This window comes from Lampetra planeri, chromosome 25 (assembly GCF_965212315.1).
Source record: "Lampetra planeri chromosome 25, kcLamPlan1.2.h2, whole genome shotgun sequence".
Taxonomy (NCBI): domain Eukaryota; kingdom Metazoa; phylum Chordata; class Hyperoartia; order Petromyzontiformes; family Petromyzontidae; genus Lampetra; species Lampetra planeri.
In genome coordinates this window covers 8,152,804-8,170,442 of record NC_136131.1, presented here as the reverse complement: position 1 = coordinate 8,170,442, position 17,639 = coordinate 8,152,804, and the positions used below count along the sequence as shown (strand labels likewise).

At 48.4% G+C, this 17,639-nt stretch overlaps 1 protein-coding gene across 1 annotated transcript; it reads left to right on the top strand.

Moving 5' to 3' along the window:
* Nucleotides 1–16,396, top strand: LOC144727390 (lysophosphatidylserine lipase ABHD12-like). The gene is made up of 12 exons (XM_078606176.1): nt 1–100; nt 2,620–2,744; nt 4,168–4,276; nt 6,173–6,292; nt 7,027–7,057; nt 8,436–8,481; nt 10,240–10,369; nt 10,936–10,973; nt 11,702–11,781; nt 14,006–14,088; nt 14,441–14,647; nt 15,743–16,396. Exons 1-12 carry the CDS (start codon nt 84–86, stop codon nt 15,840–15,842), a joined length of 1,086 nt encoding a protein of 361 aa, XP_078462302.1. The 5' UTR covers nt 1–83; the 3' UTR covers nt 15,843–16,396.
* The last annotated feature ends 1,243 nt before the right edge of the window (nt 16,397–17,639 follow it).

Below are 17,639 nucleotides of genomic sequence, written 5' to 3'. Positions count from 1 at the left end.
CTAGTTCAGCCCTCGACGCCTCCGCCTTCGCCTGAAGGCTCCGCCCGCCGTCAGCGTCTCGCGCCCGGCGCCCTCAGTTCCTGATGCGGCGAGAACGAATGTGAGTCTCGGCGACCCCCCTCTTAAGCGCAATTGTTGAGAAAAGGAAAATGTGTTTAAGATCGACGAGGCATGTGGATGTGTGCGCGTGTTTTATTAATTTTATTTGACACCGACCGGCGGGGCCCAAGTAGGCGAGAGAGTTTGCGGCCTTGCGAACGGAGTTGAGGAACGCGGAAGGTTGCCGCTGTTTTGTAATTTGCGTTGTTGTTGAGGATGTTGTTGTTGTTGCCTCCCCGTCCTTAATGTACATCGCGTGAATATATACATGTGTCGTTAAACCCACCACCACCCGACACAGTCGATTAGTAAGGTTTGTCGCGTGAACACAACGTGGTGATTCGTTTCCAGTACGGAAACACCGGTTGCGTGTTGGAGGGCAAAGCCGCAACATTTACAATCTAAGTTCGACGTTTCGCCAGTAATTGCAACCCGCTGCATCAGGCGACAGCCAGACCATTATGCAAATTAATTTAAAGTGTAACAGCTGTATGAGAAACATTTTCATTTAAAGCTTTCGTGACTGCAGGGATTCATATTCTTGATTCTTTCGGTAAAGTCACGTAGAAGGGAAATAATAAAATAATAAAAATATATAACAATAAAAATTCTCACGACGTTTCGACTGCAACACAAGCAATCATCGTCAGGTGTGACATGCACAGCAAATTTTCTTGCTGTGGATTTCACACCTGATGATGATTGCTTGTGTTGCAGTCGAAGCTGTATGAGAGTTGTTTATATTTGTGTTGTTTTAACATTCGGAGCGGGCGCGGTTGTGACGAGGTGTGTGCCGCGTGTGTGTGTCGCGTGTTTATTAATCAAGTCTTGTTAACTTATACATATCGGTGCGCAGCTTCAACGTATGTTGTTGCGTATACCGCGGCTATTTTGTTGTTGTGCCATAACCAGCGAGCATTAGGGTAAAGAAAGGCAAACGTAGCGTGTTTTACTGCCGTGTCAACACGACGGGACGTGCAGTGCACATTGCGAGTGGCGTCTTTTACCTTTAGATTAACCGTGGGGAGAACCCGTTGAGATAAATTGGTATTTGATTTAAAGAAATTAGCTTCGTAATTTTTCTTTATTTTGCTCGATTAAGTGCAGGGTGGAAGGTATTCGTTGATTTAAAATGTGTTTATCTCTCTCTCGCTTTTGAGCAGCTGATTGAACGTCGTGTGAAAGTGATCTCCTATCTCTTGCATAGAAGTGTTAAATAGTTACAGAGGTGATAAGCGTACAGAGGTGATAAGTGTGCATAACTCTTGGCATTCGTGGCAGAGGTGGTAGAGGCTTTGAAGTAATTCGTTGTTTTCTCCAGAATTATCATTTTGGTGGAGTGTTTCGAAGCGTATCAGGGCTCTAGGGATATTTTGGTAATCGTTGTGTGGATTAATTAGAATGGACTTGTAACGTGTATTCATTACAGTACTTGCATTAACACATGCCATTTAAGAGAGAGAGAGTGAGGATATCTTTTGTTTTATTACGTTAAACAATATCTCATGCCTCCAATTGAAATTCCGGGGTGTGAGACTGAGATCTTGTAATTGTTTGATGAACAGCACAAACTAATCTTTAGTCGATGTCTACGTGATTCACCGTCGTGCTATACGGCCACTTGTTCACAATAACCTCTGCCAAAACGAAAGGCTCCCGACCACACCCGTGTCATCATCGGGATCGTTTTGACCATACTTCACCCTGTTGGTCAACGCGAGTTGGTGAAATGGGGAGTGCCCTAAACGGAATTCGGATATTGGCCGACAACGCGAGCTTTGGGCTCGAAATTTTAACTCGGGACGAGGGGTTTATTGCACAAAGCACGAATCACAATGCCACCGCCCCACCACCACTTTTGTTTCATATAAACTTGCAGTTAGCAGCTACGATACAATCTGCAGAATAAGCAAATGCTGTGAAAACCCAACACGTGTTGTATGCAGGTCCAACCGCCTTTGGCCTGTGTAACAATGGGCAATACGTGAAGTGACAAATGTATTCTTTAGTCTATTGTCAAATGTCATTGGGTCAGACCTCCCCTCCATACTGTCCAAACTTGAGTTTTCTACTTTATTCCAGTTTTTCAAGTAAAACACCAGTCAAGTATTCTGCCTATTGGACTCCCCTGCATGCTTTCACAACTTCCTTAATCGACCTTCGGGCTTTTGAAAAAGTGTCCATTCCACTTCTTTTTGCTCTTTCTGAATTGTTTCAATGAGACTTCTCTCCTCCTTAGCCTCCTTTAGAACTTCCTGCTCACTCTCTCTCACCATCAGACTACTCTTTGTAATGTTTGTAGTTGTAACTTTTTGCCCTGGACATTTGTGAAAAAGAGCTTCACAGCTCATCGGATTCCTCCAGTCTAAACAAACATTTTCATTCATTCGGTGCCACGACTCGCATCTCAAGAGCCTTCGATTCTTCTTACGTCTTTCTTTCTCATAGTCCAAGTTCCTGTTGCGTACAAAGCTGAGAATAATGGACACCTCCCCCCCCCCCCCCATGATGTCTTCACAGGCGCGCTCGAGTGATGAAACATGCACGCAGATTTGTCCTGGTTATCCTGGGCTTCTACGTCCTTGTTCCGTTCATCGTCAAGCTGTTCCCCGCAATTGCAATGAAACTGGTCTTCAATAACTTCGGTGCGTGCAGGGCGCTTCTGATCCATGCGCGTGCTTTGGTTTACTGCCTTCACTTTCGCAGCTTGCAGGCCATGCATGCGCTGAGTAACCTTGTGCTGCACAGGGGACAGCTGCCGCTGAGGGTGCCATTTCAAAAGTTTGAGACCGAGATGTAATGTAAATTGCTTATATTTTTGTAGAGCACTCTGAACTGCTTTTTGTGTTTTGTTCTTTCGTCACACCTCCGAGTAGCACGGTTGGCTATGTACGGTGCAAAATAAGTTAAACATGCATGCAATATGCTCTGGCAAAAACAGTACTCTCTCAAAAACAATCACGAAGGGAATATTTGAATAATTGTAGCTTTTCCACCCTTATTAATAGACAAGTTCTTTTTAGAGGCATGTCATGAGATGAAACGAGTTAAATTTAGAAATCTCGAAGTCCCCGCAAATGATGCTGGCCATGTCACTTCATCTCTTCATCAACACTAGGAGTGCACTGGGTAGTTTTATGTCGTCAGTATTATTATTAACTGAATGTTTGGGTAAAATTTATGAAACACACTTTATGTGTGCATTTTCCATTTAGTTATCTAATAGTTGTGAGTTGATTATGCCAATTCTGAGGATGTTCTAGATCGGCGATATGGGTACAAATATTAGCCAAGTTTATTGTTAAACAAGAACATCTGAAAACCAAACACTTAACCTTTTGGACCTCCCAAAATTGGGGGGCACATTTTTTAAATATATGTTTGTTTAGAAACCTAGACTACAAAAGTTTGTATCTGGAGGGTTTGAAGGGTGGTAGATCCAAATATTAAGATTATTCTCATGTACACGATTTTATGCACCTATCACGAGCCTGAAGAATCGATTTTAGTGGATTATTCGATATGTTAAATTTCGATTTAAAGCTTTCGTGACTGCAGGGATTCATCTTCTTGGTTCTTTCGGTAAAGTCACGTAAAAGGGAAGTAATAAAATAATAAAAATAAAACATAATAAAATAAAATAATTCTCACGACGTTTCTGCTACAACGCAAGCAGCCGTCAGGTGAAGACGGCTGCTTGCGTTGTAGCCGAAACGTCGTGAGAATTATTTTATTTTATTATGTTTTATTATTTTATTACTTCCCTTCTACGTGACTTTACCGAAAGAACCAAGAAGATATTCGATATGTTGTTTTTCCCTCACTCTGCACCCATGTGTAATACAAAACCTGTGCTGTGCAAACGGTCATTCTCATTCCAAAGTCACTCAGAATTGTTCAGGCTTTCTACCAGTTTCTGTAGCCCTTCAGAACTCACCAACAAAACTTCACAATCGGAATCGATTTTAGTGGACGATTCGATGTGTCACATGCTTACTGTGCACCCACGTACGTGCGTCTCTGTTGAACCGGGGGCTGCGCCGTGCATGCGTGTGTTTTATTTTTCAGTGCGCGTTCCAACCACGGAGCAACTGCTCGATCCAGAAACGCACTTCGGTCTCAACCACACACGCAATTTCTACCTCCACCCGGAGAGTGGCGTAACCCTCGGTGTCTGGTACGTGATGCTAGCACACACAAGGCGCTGCGGTGGCGAGATGTTAACTGCCTCGCCTGGTATGCAGGAGGTCGTGGGTTTGATCCCGATCCTGACGCCTGCAGTGTATTTGGAGTTTGCATGTGTCTCTCTCCGCAGTCATGTGGATTTTTCTCTGGGTCCTACGGGTTTTCCCTACACATTTAGAAACGTGCGTTTATGGTATTTGGCTGCTATAATTTTCCACGTGATAGGTCACTTAATTGGGCTATAATTTGTGACCAAGTCTCTTCTAAAAAAGAGCTAGATAGCTTAGCGGGCCTTACCTGGTAATATAAAAAATCTTTTAAAATTTCGATTTAAAGCTTTCGTGACTGCAGGGATTCATCTTCTTGGTTCTTTCGGTAAAGTCATGTAGAAGGGAAATAATACAGCGTCTGAATGACACTGTCTTTCCGACAGCCCTGTTCTTCACCTGAGGACGGCTGCTTGCGTTGTGGCCGAAACGTCGTGAGAATTGTATTTAATTATGTTTTATTATTTTATTATTTCCCTATTTCGTTTTTACTCACACCCACGTGGGAATTAACCGTGTGAACCGCTATCGGTCTACGTGGTGGGCAGCGAAAAGAAGTGTTGAAAAATGTACTTGGTCGATTGAGCCTTGAATGGATTTGGTATGGTGTATGAACAGCAGCAGCGCTGGTGAGACGAAGGCCTTCAGGTCTGTTGCGTGGCCACGCCATCCCCCCTCTAGTGTGCCTTGCAGGTATTAATAGGCAATAGCTTACCGCACTTGCACCAGCAGTCTGTAAAGGCTATACAGAGGATCTTGGTATATTTTTTTATATAAGTGAGGGTTGTACAGCTGGCAGCCTGAGGGTCAGATGTATCTCACAGAGGCCTGCTGAGCTACGGCTCGCCAAGAGATATGGCTCTCAAAGAGATGTGAAGAGATGCAGATTAGTGAGATGAAAGAAAGATGGACAAGGGATAGAGATGGGAGAGCTGTAGGCAAGAGATTAAGATTGCCGAGTTGAAAGCGAGATAAACGAGAGAGATATGAGAGACCTTGACAAGAGGCACGCATTGATAGTCACATGTGCAGACGTTACGATGCCGTGTGACATCCTAACATTTGTACACGTGACGTATCGCATCAAAAAGCCTGGCAGCACATGCCAGTTATACCACCGGCAAATGTAGTTGAAGAACCCTGAGACAAGTCATATTTACTCGTGATGGCAAGCTGCCGTGTGTGTGTTTAACACGTAGGCTTTCGCGACCAATATTATCCATATTCGAGGTTTTATTTTTGGGTTAGATCGTGTAATTATAAACGTGTCATTATTTCTGTCTGTCACCTGATGATGCTGGTTGTAATTACCGGTGAAACATCGTGCTCGAATTGTAAATATTGTGTCTCCTCTCCCAACACACAAGCGGTGTGCTGAACTAGTAACTAATTGGCACGTTTTGTTCACGTGACAAACCTGACTAATTGGCTGTGTCGGGTGGTGGCGGGTTTAACGACGCATCTATATTTATGCAATATAACCCAAACAAAAAAAACGTATGCCGCATGTGTGTGTGTGTTGTGGCGTTACGATTAGCGCATTGCGCTACGATCCCGGCGACCCGAATTCGACTCCCGCTAATGGCCAACATCAGTGACGATTATTTAACCGGTCCTGGGCCTCCCCTAGGTAGACTCAGCCTTAAATGAGTACCTGGTGCGATGTGTAAACGTCACTACTGGAGAGACAATGGTTGCCGGGCATGGTGCTGGCCGCCCACCCCCTCGTGTGCCGTGTCGGCCTTCATAGGTGCTCGCTAACAGCACTTGCCCCAACAGTCTGTTAAGGCTACACGGGGGGATCTTTGTCTTTTGTGTGGCTTTTGACTGGACGCTACCAGGCACACGGTGCCCGCCTCCCTTGGGCAGCAGGCTCGGGGCAAGGGCTCAGGCTGGTATGAGGACAGCCTGGGCTCCGGTCGCCCTATCATCCTCTACCTGCACGGCAATGCGGCTTCACGGTGAGACACCATGCGAACTGGAACCTCTCATGCGATCGGAATTGCCTCTTTGCACTCTTATCCACAAGCAGTGAAGAGTGCGCCAACAAACTGAAACCCCACTTCTTCGTTAACACTGCACTGGAGAGCAAGTGCAAGCGGTTTGCGGGTTAATCGCACTGATTGTATCAACCACTAGTACGTAGCCCTGCCTCTAGGCCCGTGGTTCTTAACCTGGGGTGCTTACACCCCTTGGGGGTGCGAGATGCCCTTTCCCGGGAGTGTGCGAGACATGGCCAGATTGTTTTAGAAGGTAAATCGTCGAAACATAAATTGCGCACGGGCACGTTAGTACAAGTACTTGTGTCATCAAACCTATGTATTTATTAACATTTTAAAAAAACTATTGAGAACCACAGGGTTCTCTCTCTGTATTTTTTTCCTCCTGATGACGATCGCTTGTGTTGTGACCGAAACGTCGCAGTTTTTTGCTTATTTTATTTCTATTAATTTGAACCTATCTACGTGACTTTACCGAAAGACCCAAAGAATATTAATTCCCGCAGTCACGAAAGCTGCAAGTCAAGATTTCAAGTCCTTTCATCTCCTTCAATAGCAAAGCTTCAAACTCGTGTCAGACACCCAGGGATGCAGGCTATGTACATATTTACGGGGCAAGACCGGTTTATTTTTTTGGATTGCCCCTTCCTGTGATCTCTCCCGGTTGACACGGCCTGTCGTCCTTTCTCTCCTAGGGCTGGATCGTACCGAGTGGAACTCTACAAGGTAGCGTGCTAAAGCGGTTGGCAGCTAATCTGTGCCTGCTGTGATCCTTGAAAACTTTGCATAATTTGTTGATTCATAATTGCCGCTGTCAGACTTGTCGCAGACACTTGTAAACAAGAACACGTCGCACCGGTACTGCCATCTCCACCACTGTCTCCGCACTCCAGTCCTGGATGATCTTGCAGAGCGCACCCATCATCTTCAATATCCTCCATGCAATCATCCCTGTCTACCTCTTCCCTCTCATCTCACGCTACTCCACTCCACGCACTCTCCTACCTCTTCCCTCTCATCTCACTTTACTCCCCTCCACGCACTCTTCTACCTATCCCCTCTCATCTCACTCTACTCCCCTCCACGCACTCTCCTACCTATCCCCTCTCATCTCAGTCTACTCCCCTCCACGCACTCTCCTACCTATCCCCTCTCATCTCACGCTACTCCACACACTCTCCTACCTATCCCCTCTCATCTCACGCTACTCCACACACTCTCCTGCCTCTTCCCCTCTCATCTCACTCTACTCCCCTCCACACACTCTCCTACCTCTTCCCTCTCAGCTCACTTGACTCCCCTCCACGCACTCTCCTATCTCTCCCCTCTCATCTCACTCTACTCCACACACTCTCCTACCTCACCCTTCTAATCTCACTCTACTCCACTCCACGCACTCTCCTACCTCTCCCCTCTCATCTCACTCTACTCCCCTCCACGCACTCTCCTACCTCTCCCCTCTCAACTCACTCTACTCCCCTCCACGCACTCTCCTACCTCTCCCCTCCCATCTCACTCTACTCCCCTCCACACTCTCTCCTACCTCTCCCCTCCCATCTCACACTGCTCCCCTCCATGCACTCTCCTACCTCTCTGCTCTCATCTCACTCTACTTCACACACTCTCCTACCTCACCCTTCTAATCTCACTCTACTCCACTCCACGCACTCTCCTACCTCTCTGCTCTCATCCCACTGTATTATCCTCCACACATTCTCCTACCTCTCCTCTCTCATCTTACCCCCCCTCCGTGCCCTGTCAGCTCCAGCAACCAGTCAATCTTTCGCTCAGCAGGAGGTCGCTCATTCTCTTCTGCTGCCCTCAGTCTGGAACTCCCTTCCCCCAGCCATCTGTGTTGTCGGCTCCCTGCCCCCTGTTCATGTCTAGCCTCAATACCCTCAATTGTCCCCTGCCGATGACCGACTGCTTTTCTACAAATTACATTTTCTCAATGTTTCTTTACAGGATCTTGAGATGCGGTAATATTTTTGACGCTACGTAAATCCAATTTGTATTTTAGCGCTTTATAAATAATGTCAATAAACTTAAACCAAGTTTCCAGTTCACTCTCATCGTGACTTCTAAACCTCTCTCGTCTCTGCAGGTCATAAGTGCTCTTGATTATCACATCGTGGCTGTGGATTACAGAGGTAATGCCAGCTTGCATTTTTTCCGAATGATCGTCGCACGCAACACAAACGCGCACGCGGTGGTGCACACCTGTGACGTAGGCACTTGGAGGCACGCGTCGGCGGTACGGATTTGATTTGAGAATATTCCAAATCCACTGGGCTGTGAAATGGCAGCGCAGAAAATGGGTTCCTTACCCATCTCTTAGGTAGTTAACATCTTGCCACGGTGGCTATGAGATGTTAACTACCTCGCTTGGTATACAGGAGGTCGTGGGTTCGAATCTGGACCCTGACGCCTGCTGCTGTATATTTGGAGTTTGCATGTCTCTCTCTCCCCCCGTGGTCGCGTGGATTTTTCCCCGGTTTCTTTGGTTTTTATGCTCTTTCGTTTATTCGGTAAAGTCACGTGGGTTAATACTTTACCGAAAAAATCAAAGTATGGATCCTTGCAGTCACGAAAGCTTCAAATCTTTGGTTTTTCTCTCCACATTTATAATAAACACACGTTTAGAGTATTTGGCTGCTATGTATTTCCATATGATGATAAGCCACTTCGTTGAGCTATCAGTGATTGCCAGATCGCTTCTGAAAAAGAGCTATATAGCTAAGTGCGCCATTACCTGGTAAAATAAAAATAGATAAGGCCACCTTTGAGTGGTATCCCTTCGTAAGCTCAGTGGCTTTTTTTGTATTATTGGATTCCTCAAATAAAAACACCCCCTCCCCAACCCCCACCCCGCTTAATCAAATTGGCCAAACATCAAAATCAAGGACCCTCCTGAGAAAGAGTCTTGAGATTCAAGCGAGGCTTTCGTGGACAAACAAATTACGTTAATAATTACACGCTGAAATTACAGCAGCCCGTAGTCCTGCGCTAGACACTAATCGTGGAACAATGCATAAAATCATCCTGTTAATATCTATTCTATAACTCACAATAACTGCATAGATTCACTTGTGCACGTATCGACGTGTTTCGATCTATACACCTTGGATGTAATGGGTTCACTTGACCCCGCATGCGCTAGTGGCACGACTATTCACCGCAGTGTTTGAAAACGAATCGATTCTCTAATCGACTCGCGATCATTCATTGTGGGAATTCCTGAAATCACTGGGGTGGAGGGGCTAGGGGGGGGCGTTGGGAAGTTGCAACTTTTCATTCTCTCCAGAACACGTGGGCTCTCCCTCCCTCCACTCCCTCCTTCCCTCCCCACTGCAATCCCCCCCATCTCTCATTCCTCACCGTGCCCTCATTCCACCTCCCCCTCCTCCCACCAACTGCCATTTCTCATTCCTCACCGTGCCCTCATTCCACCTCCCCCTCCTCCCACCAACTGCCATCTCTCATTCCTCACCGTGCCCTCATTCCACCTCCCCCTCCTCCCACCAACTGCCATTTCTCATTCCTCACCGTGCCCTCATTCACTTCCCCCCTCCTACTCCCACCAACTGCCATTTCTCATTCCTCACCGTGCCCTCATTCCACCTCCCCCCCTCCCACCAACTGCCATTTCTCATTCCTCACCGTGCCCTCATTCACTTCCCCCCTCCTACTCCCACCAACTGCCATTTCTCATTCCTCACCGTGCCCTCATTCCACCTCCCCCTCCTCCCACCAACTGCCATTTCTCATTCCTCACCGTGCCCCCATTCCACCTCCCCCCTCCTACTCCCACCAACTGCCATCTCTCATTCCTCACCGTGCCCCCATTCCACCTCCCCCCTCCTCCCACCAACTGCCATCTCTCAATTCCTAAACCACGTGCCGGGCAGGGTGGGGCGACTCGGTGGGCTCCCCGTCGGAGGTCGCCATCACGGAGGACGCCCTCGCCACGTACAAGTGGATCGTTGCGCGGAGCCAGAAGAGCCCCCTGTTCGTGTGGGGGCACTCGCTCGGCAGCGGGTACGCCGGTGGTGATGACAATAATCATGATGATGATGAGGAAGACAAATCACTCACCCGCATGGATTTTGTAATTGCTTTCCACCGTGTTGATCCTCTAACTGTGATTAATCATCTAGGCATGGTGGTTGCCACGTTGACGAGATTTTAACTGTCTCGCCTGGTATGCAGAAGGACATGGGTTCGATCCTGAAAGGGCCAACCCTGTGATCAATTTGGCTGGGCTTTACTGAGGGCAAGTCCCCTAACAGCAATACATTGGCCTTCACTTATTGAGAGTTATCGTGACCCCAAGTTACAGACAGACAGACATATAGAGGTTTGAACCTTGTTTGAAACGTATTCATAAATGAGTTTCAATGAAACGACCAGGTGCATGTCTATCCATGGATCGCCTAAACTCAGCGTTCAGATTTTGAAATTGAGGCGTTCTTTTACTGGAAGCCAATGCAATTCTTTGTTTCCCATATTACCGATGTGATTTGATCATATTTCCTTCCCCCGTATTCTTCGTGCAACAGAGTTGTCGAGTTGTAATAGCTAACTGTTGTCTTATTTTGTAACAGGGTTGCCACGAACCTGGCTCTTCAATTAAACAAGGAAGGTAAGACTTTCTCACTTCCTACTCGTTTGATATCAATGCGATCTCACACACACTCACTCACACATTCACCTTCACACAGTGTTAGGGTTGTTGCACAACTGCCCGTTAAAACCGGGAACTGTTTCCGGAATCGGTCACCAGCTCCCAGATGCTACGAACCGCCGGTTATTGTTTCCGGTGGAGTTTTAGTCGCGAATGCACCGATTGGCACACGCGGGCGTACGTAGATTCGGGAGATTGAATGGAACTTCGCGACCTCTTGAATGCGAGTACAGTGCGCTGCTGAGCAATACACCACTGTGGCAGCTCCCTTTGTTTTGGATGCTCTTCTGCGACCGTCTGGAATGCTCTTCCCTCCGATATTAGGAAGCCACTGGAGCTATGTGATTTTAAATATAGATTGAAAACTCATTTTTATAGAACTGCTTTTTGTTTTCAGTTTGTTGTCCTTCCCCAAACCCCCGATGAGCATGGTTGGCTACGTACGGTGCGGAAGAAGTTGAACATACATACATTTTTGTGGCAGCGAGCCCGCTCCCCATCTTTCTATCCCCTGCTTTTCATAACCGGTTTGGCTTACGTCCATGGTATTTACGTGCGTCACAACGTGATGTAACGGGCTCGCCGCATTGCCTCAATACAACTAAAGAACAAACGTACATTGTCATGACAATATATCTTGTTTTTTATTGACGATGCTGTTACCAAAATGTGTGGAACGTGCCCAGGTGGGCGGCTGGATGGCCTCGTCCTGGAGTCTCCGTTCACGAACCTGCGCGATGAGATCAGGAACCACCCCATGAGCCTGGTGAGCATCAAAGACAAAGACAACCCCGTATAGCCTTAACAGACTGTAGGGGGCAAGTGCTGTTAACGAACACCTATGAAGGCCGGAACGGTACACGAGGGGGTGGGTGGCCAGCTCCACGCCCGACCGCCTTTGTCTTCCTAGTGGCAATATTTACACACTGCACCAGGTACTCATTTCAGGCTGAGTCGACCTAGGGGAGGCCCATGACCTGGATGAACCACCCCATGAGCCTGGTGAGCATCGAACACACTGCCACCCCCGCTCCCCCGTTTACGATTTATTTGGCGATGCTGCTGTCGATACTGCCGCGTTGGCAGCGGTGCACAAGCACGATTATTTAACAACAGGGAAAAAACAATCGACACGTTCGTCAATAACCGCTGTGGCCTGACATTTTTTATTTTTGTAACAGGTGACGTTTCGGGCAATAGTCATTCTGTGTTACACATCCGCTGAGCGTGTTGCTGCATACTCAGCTAAGGTTGGGATGTCGTCATTATTGTCGTCGTCGTCATATCTGGGATGGAGCATCGGTTGCTTCGTCACTACGCTCGATAGAATTCAACATCGAGTAGCTGTCGGGGTACTTTATGATCAAGCACTCGCTGATTCGTTCACTCTGGTGGCCACTCGCTTACCGGCGGTCAGTTGTCTCCGTAGTACTCTGCCGTTGCTACTGCCGTGGTTATTGTTCCTGTGAACTTCACTCATTGGTTCCTCCTAACGTGTCGAGGACTCGGGTCTATCAGACATTGACTGTTTAGTCTCATCCACCGCTGTGTTCAACCACCGCAACACTGCAGGTTGCGACAACACACTCACCCGCTCCCCAACTTACTCGCCCACCCACTCGCTCATTCACTCACCACTCACCCACCCACCCACTCCCTCACGCACGCATTCACTCACTCGCTCACTCATGCATTCACTCACCCAAACGTCTCACACTCAACCCACTCACCACATTGCAGCTCACGACAATGATTTATGCTTCTCCCCTTCGCAATGCTCCACTTTGTAATGTCCTCCCGTTGTCTCTTTTGCAAATTTCGAAAAACCCTGAGCAATTCAACAAACGTGTTGACTCCTTAGACATTACACCTTCCACAGTGCCGTTTGTTGCTGGTCGCTTGGTGGTTTTGTGTCCCTTTTGGGCTGCGCTCATCATCATCATCACGATCCATGGACAGATGCCAACTGTGCATTTCGTCATTTGTTTCCACTTTTCTCTGTGCTGTGCCAATATGTCGTGGCCGCATCTTTCTGGCACCAATCTCTTATGTGGTCCTCGTTAAGCCATTCTCTGTTAGGACTTCGTTTCGATTTAAAGCTTTCGTGACTGCAGGGATTCATATTCTTGGTTCTTTCGGTAAAGTCACGTAGAAGGGAAATAATAAAATAAGAATAAAAACATAATAAAATTCTCAGGACGGCTCCTTGCGTTGTGGCCGAAACGTCGTGAGAATGTTATAATGTTTTATTTTTATTATTTTATTATTTCCCTTCTACGTGACTTTACCGAAAGAACCAAGAATATGACTTCGTTTTTTTCCGGTTTCTTCCTTTTCATTTCCCTGTTGTTGCCCATCCTACACGTGTGCCGGTTTACTTCTCATCACTGCCTGCGTTGGGTCCTCTTCAATGTGCAACATCTTTCTTAGTTCTACGTTGGCCACTCTTTGGGTCCAGCTTGGATGCAGCATCGTTCCCTAGCAATACATTTCAGGAGCCGTGATATCAATGCGAACTTGCCATTGTCAATTTAAAGCTTTCGTGACTGCAGGGATTCATCTTCTTGGTTCTTTCGGTAAAGTCACATAGAAGGGAAGTAATCAAATAATAAAAATAAAACACAATAAAATAATTCTCACGACGTTTCGGCCACAACGTAAGCAGCCGTTCTCAGGTGAAAACCAGGTCCGTCGAGGCGGGGCGACAGACCTGGTTTTCACCTGAGGACGGCTGCTTGCGTTGTGGCTGAAACGTCGTGAGAATTATTTTATTGTGTTTTATTTTTATTATTTTATTACTTCCCTTCTACGTGACTTTACCGAAAGAACCAAGAAGTTGCCATTGTCAGTTGCTCTTTTGAACAAGTCTGGGCTACGTTACCTTTCGGTCCGTCGGAATCGATCGTGTTGCGATCTTGTTGCCCGAGTCATGGATCTCGGCCAAGGAACCCTGTGCTCGTCCTGGTCTGTCCCTACCTCCACGCGTGCAGATCTACAGGTTCTTCCCAGCCTTCGACTGGTTCTTCGTCAAACCCCTGGAGGACAACGGAATACGTTTTGCCATTGATGAAAAGTGAGTTTCAGTTCAAAGTCAAACTCTGAGCCGGTGGTGGAAATTCCACATTCCTATATCGAGGGGGAGGGGGATGGGGGAGGTGTGGCGGTTGAGTGGATCCATAGAACGACCAGAATGAGAATATTTGTTTAGGCTTGAGGAATGCGATGAGCTATAAAGCTCTTTTCACATGCCTCCAGTATATTCACGGATTTCCAGTCAACCGCCGTTGACCTCGCCGCAAAATGGTGCTCATTGTCTCGACCCCAGTGGGGCACGGCTGGCTACGTACGGCGCGAAAGAAGTTCGACTTACATTTGTACGTACATTCATGGGCTCAGATGAAACCTGCCACCCCGCCCCCACCTAGGCTGGTACACGTCACGAGCCGCCTGCTGGTGCTGCACTCACGCGACGACCCGGTGGTGCCCTACCACATGGGCCACAAGCTGTACCTGCTGATGATGTTGGCGCGGCCCCAACACAGCGATACGGTTCGCTTCGCGAGCTTCCCGGCGGCGTGCGGATACCGGCACCAGCACATCTGGCGCGACCCCAGGCTGCCCGCCATCGTGCGGTACGGTGCCCTCCGTCGGTTTACGGCGGTCGAACAGAAGCGACGAGATCGCCCTTGCCTTGCGGATGCGAACTCCACCTAGGCTGGGTGCCCGGGGCTCTCTCTCAGACAGGCATTTTGAAGCCTCGTGGTTGAGAAATCAAAATTGGGCGTGTGGGTGGGTGTGGGGAGTGGTGGATCAGTGGGGGGGGGGGGCGGCACAGCTGGTAAATCTGCCAGTCATCTCACGTCAGTCAACCGATGGCACCTGCTGGGTGTGTCCCGTGACCTTTCGGTGAGCCTCCGACACTTCACGTGGCCTGAAAGTGCACCTGGCCTGGCACAGGCGCCGTGGTGACGTCACCGTCACTTGGTGGCGATGGGCGGGGTATTGGAGCGGTGTAATAGTGGTTGGTGCACAGTTCTATTAACCTGGAGACCCCCGTTTCGATTCCTCAAAGCTGCTAACGTCAGGGATGAATCGTCTGAAACTGGTCCAGTGAGTAAGGTGAACCGGCGCTGATGAACGCAGCCTTAAATGAGTACCCGGTGCAGTGTGTAAACATCAGCACTGGGGAGACAAAGGCGGCCGGGCTTGGGGCTGGCAAGATCACTTCCTTATGCTCCATGATAGCCTTAATAGGTACTCGCTAACAGCGGTTTCAACAGATAACAGCGGTTTCACCAGCTTACTGGGTAGGCTGTACGGAGAGGGGGGCGGGTTTGCCTTGTGTAGGTGGGTAAGTGCGTGGGTGTATGGGTGCGCGAGTGCATAGATTTATATTGGTTAATATATATTGTAAAAAATCTTTATTTTGTTGAAAATAGGCAAAGTGGGGAAAGTTAATTTCCCCCCTTGAGCCAATATTGACGTAGGGTTCCACTGACACCATCAACTCACGAGAGCTGAGATCCCGGCTTAATCACGCGCGCTCGAAAAAGCCGGGTTCCGGCCCAGGATTTCTGCTGTGCCAGCTCAACGCTTTGAGCCACCTCACAAAGTCATTCATTTAACTTTGTCAACATGCATTCAATTATCCTTTACGAATGTCTACATTTCCCTGCACACGCGTTCAATGCAATCACCCTTCTCCATAACGACTGCCATCCCCACAGAAGCTTCGTCGAGAACACCAAGGAGAGTAACCGATTGGAGTGGAGGTGGGAGAAGGGTGAGGCTACCGCATGGACGTCTCCACCCTGCGGTGAGCAATAAACAAACTCTGCGTGATGCGGAGTTCGGCATCCGAACGGCACGGACCAACTCATGGGCTGCAAGCAACGTGCCCAGCAAACATTGGAGCAGGCGACCACCAGACCGCCTGACTTCCATCTATCTCTAGACACACCTGAACAGAGAACCCACCACCACCACCAGACTGCCCGGCTTCGACCTTCCTGATGAGTACGGCCGTTTTGACAACCCACTGCAGGACAAGGGCCTCCCCATAGCGTGCGGGTCACGCAGGGCTGTGTAACCAGACCTCACCACGCTGATCAGTGCGGGCTGGTGGGACGGGGAGCATTGATGTGGGAGCATAGGCGCGCAGTACAACGGTGGATTTTTGCTGCACCGTCCTCCTGATTCCGACAGCGTAGCCACGCAGCTGCCTGTAAAAGTCTGTTTAATGCATCACCAACGCCCATCCAAGCGCTGACAACATCTTGACAGATTCCCATCGCAGTCGAGGACCTTGCTACTCGAACAACTGTCATGGTGTTCAGTGTGAAGTCGCTCAGTGTAACTCCGTGTGTGTTTGTGCGCGTGTGTCCCAGGTGTGTGAACTCGGGAGCCTGGGTGCCATGAGGGCTGGCGACTCCACGTTGGCCCAGCTCTTGAACGCACTAACACACACACACACGCACCCACACGCACGCACACGCACCCACACGCACCCACACACACGCACCCACACGCTAACACACACGCACGCACTAACACACACACGCACGCACACACACACCCGCACCCACACCCTAACACACACGCACACACACACTAACACGCACCCACACACACCTGTATAGCCTCAATAAGTTATTGGGGCTTTAAATTGTGTTCGCATGCACCTACTAGGACTGGAAACGGCACACAAGGGCTCACGATGTGGTCAGCATCACGCCCGCCCACCTATTGACACGTACACAACTAAAGCATACAAAGACACGACGTGATACGTGTACACAATGCACACATACATCCAGGAGCACAGATACACGTCGTGCACACAAGCACACGTGCTTGGGCATATCTGTGGTGCTTCGCTTTTAGGGAGGGCACGCCTCACGGAGCAGCACAGAGGGCAGCTTCAGCACCCGGTTAATGGGTGGACGCACTTTGCTAATGCTGGCTATTTTTTGCCGAGTGGACCTAGAGGGAGCTCCTCAGTTAGGTGTTGTTACAGGTTAATTATATATCGCCTCCGGTATCTGATTAGTGCGGCTGAGATGCTGGCAGTGATTGATAAATAGCGTAGCATCGGTTTTCGCAGCCTATATGATGATTCAAAAGATATATTTTTTTGGGTTGGGCCACTCCGTCACGATCTTGCCTAAGTCAACGCTCGTGCAAGTTGCAAATTCACGTTCCACTTGTGGCCGGTGTCCACACACTCTCACGACAGATTCTTGACAAAATCATCACACGGCCGAACCGAACAATCTAATTTTGAGTCGTGATAAATTTCGTTTTATAAAGTTTTTTTGTAATTTCACCAGGTAAGGCCCACTGAAGCTATGCGCAGCTTCTTATTCAGAAGCGACCTGGCCATAGATGATAGCTGAACTGTGTGGCTTATCGCGTGGAAATGTACATCAGCCAAATACACCAAACGCGTGATGTTGATTCTAAATGTGGGGGGAAAAACCAGAGGGACCCTGAGAAAAATCCACGCGACCACGACGAGAGAGACACCGCACACTCCAAATATACAGCAGGCGTCAGGGTCGGGATCGATCCCACGACCTCCTGTATACCAGGCGAGGTAGTTAACATCTAGCCACCGTGATGAGA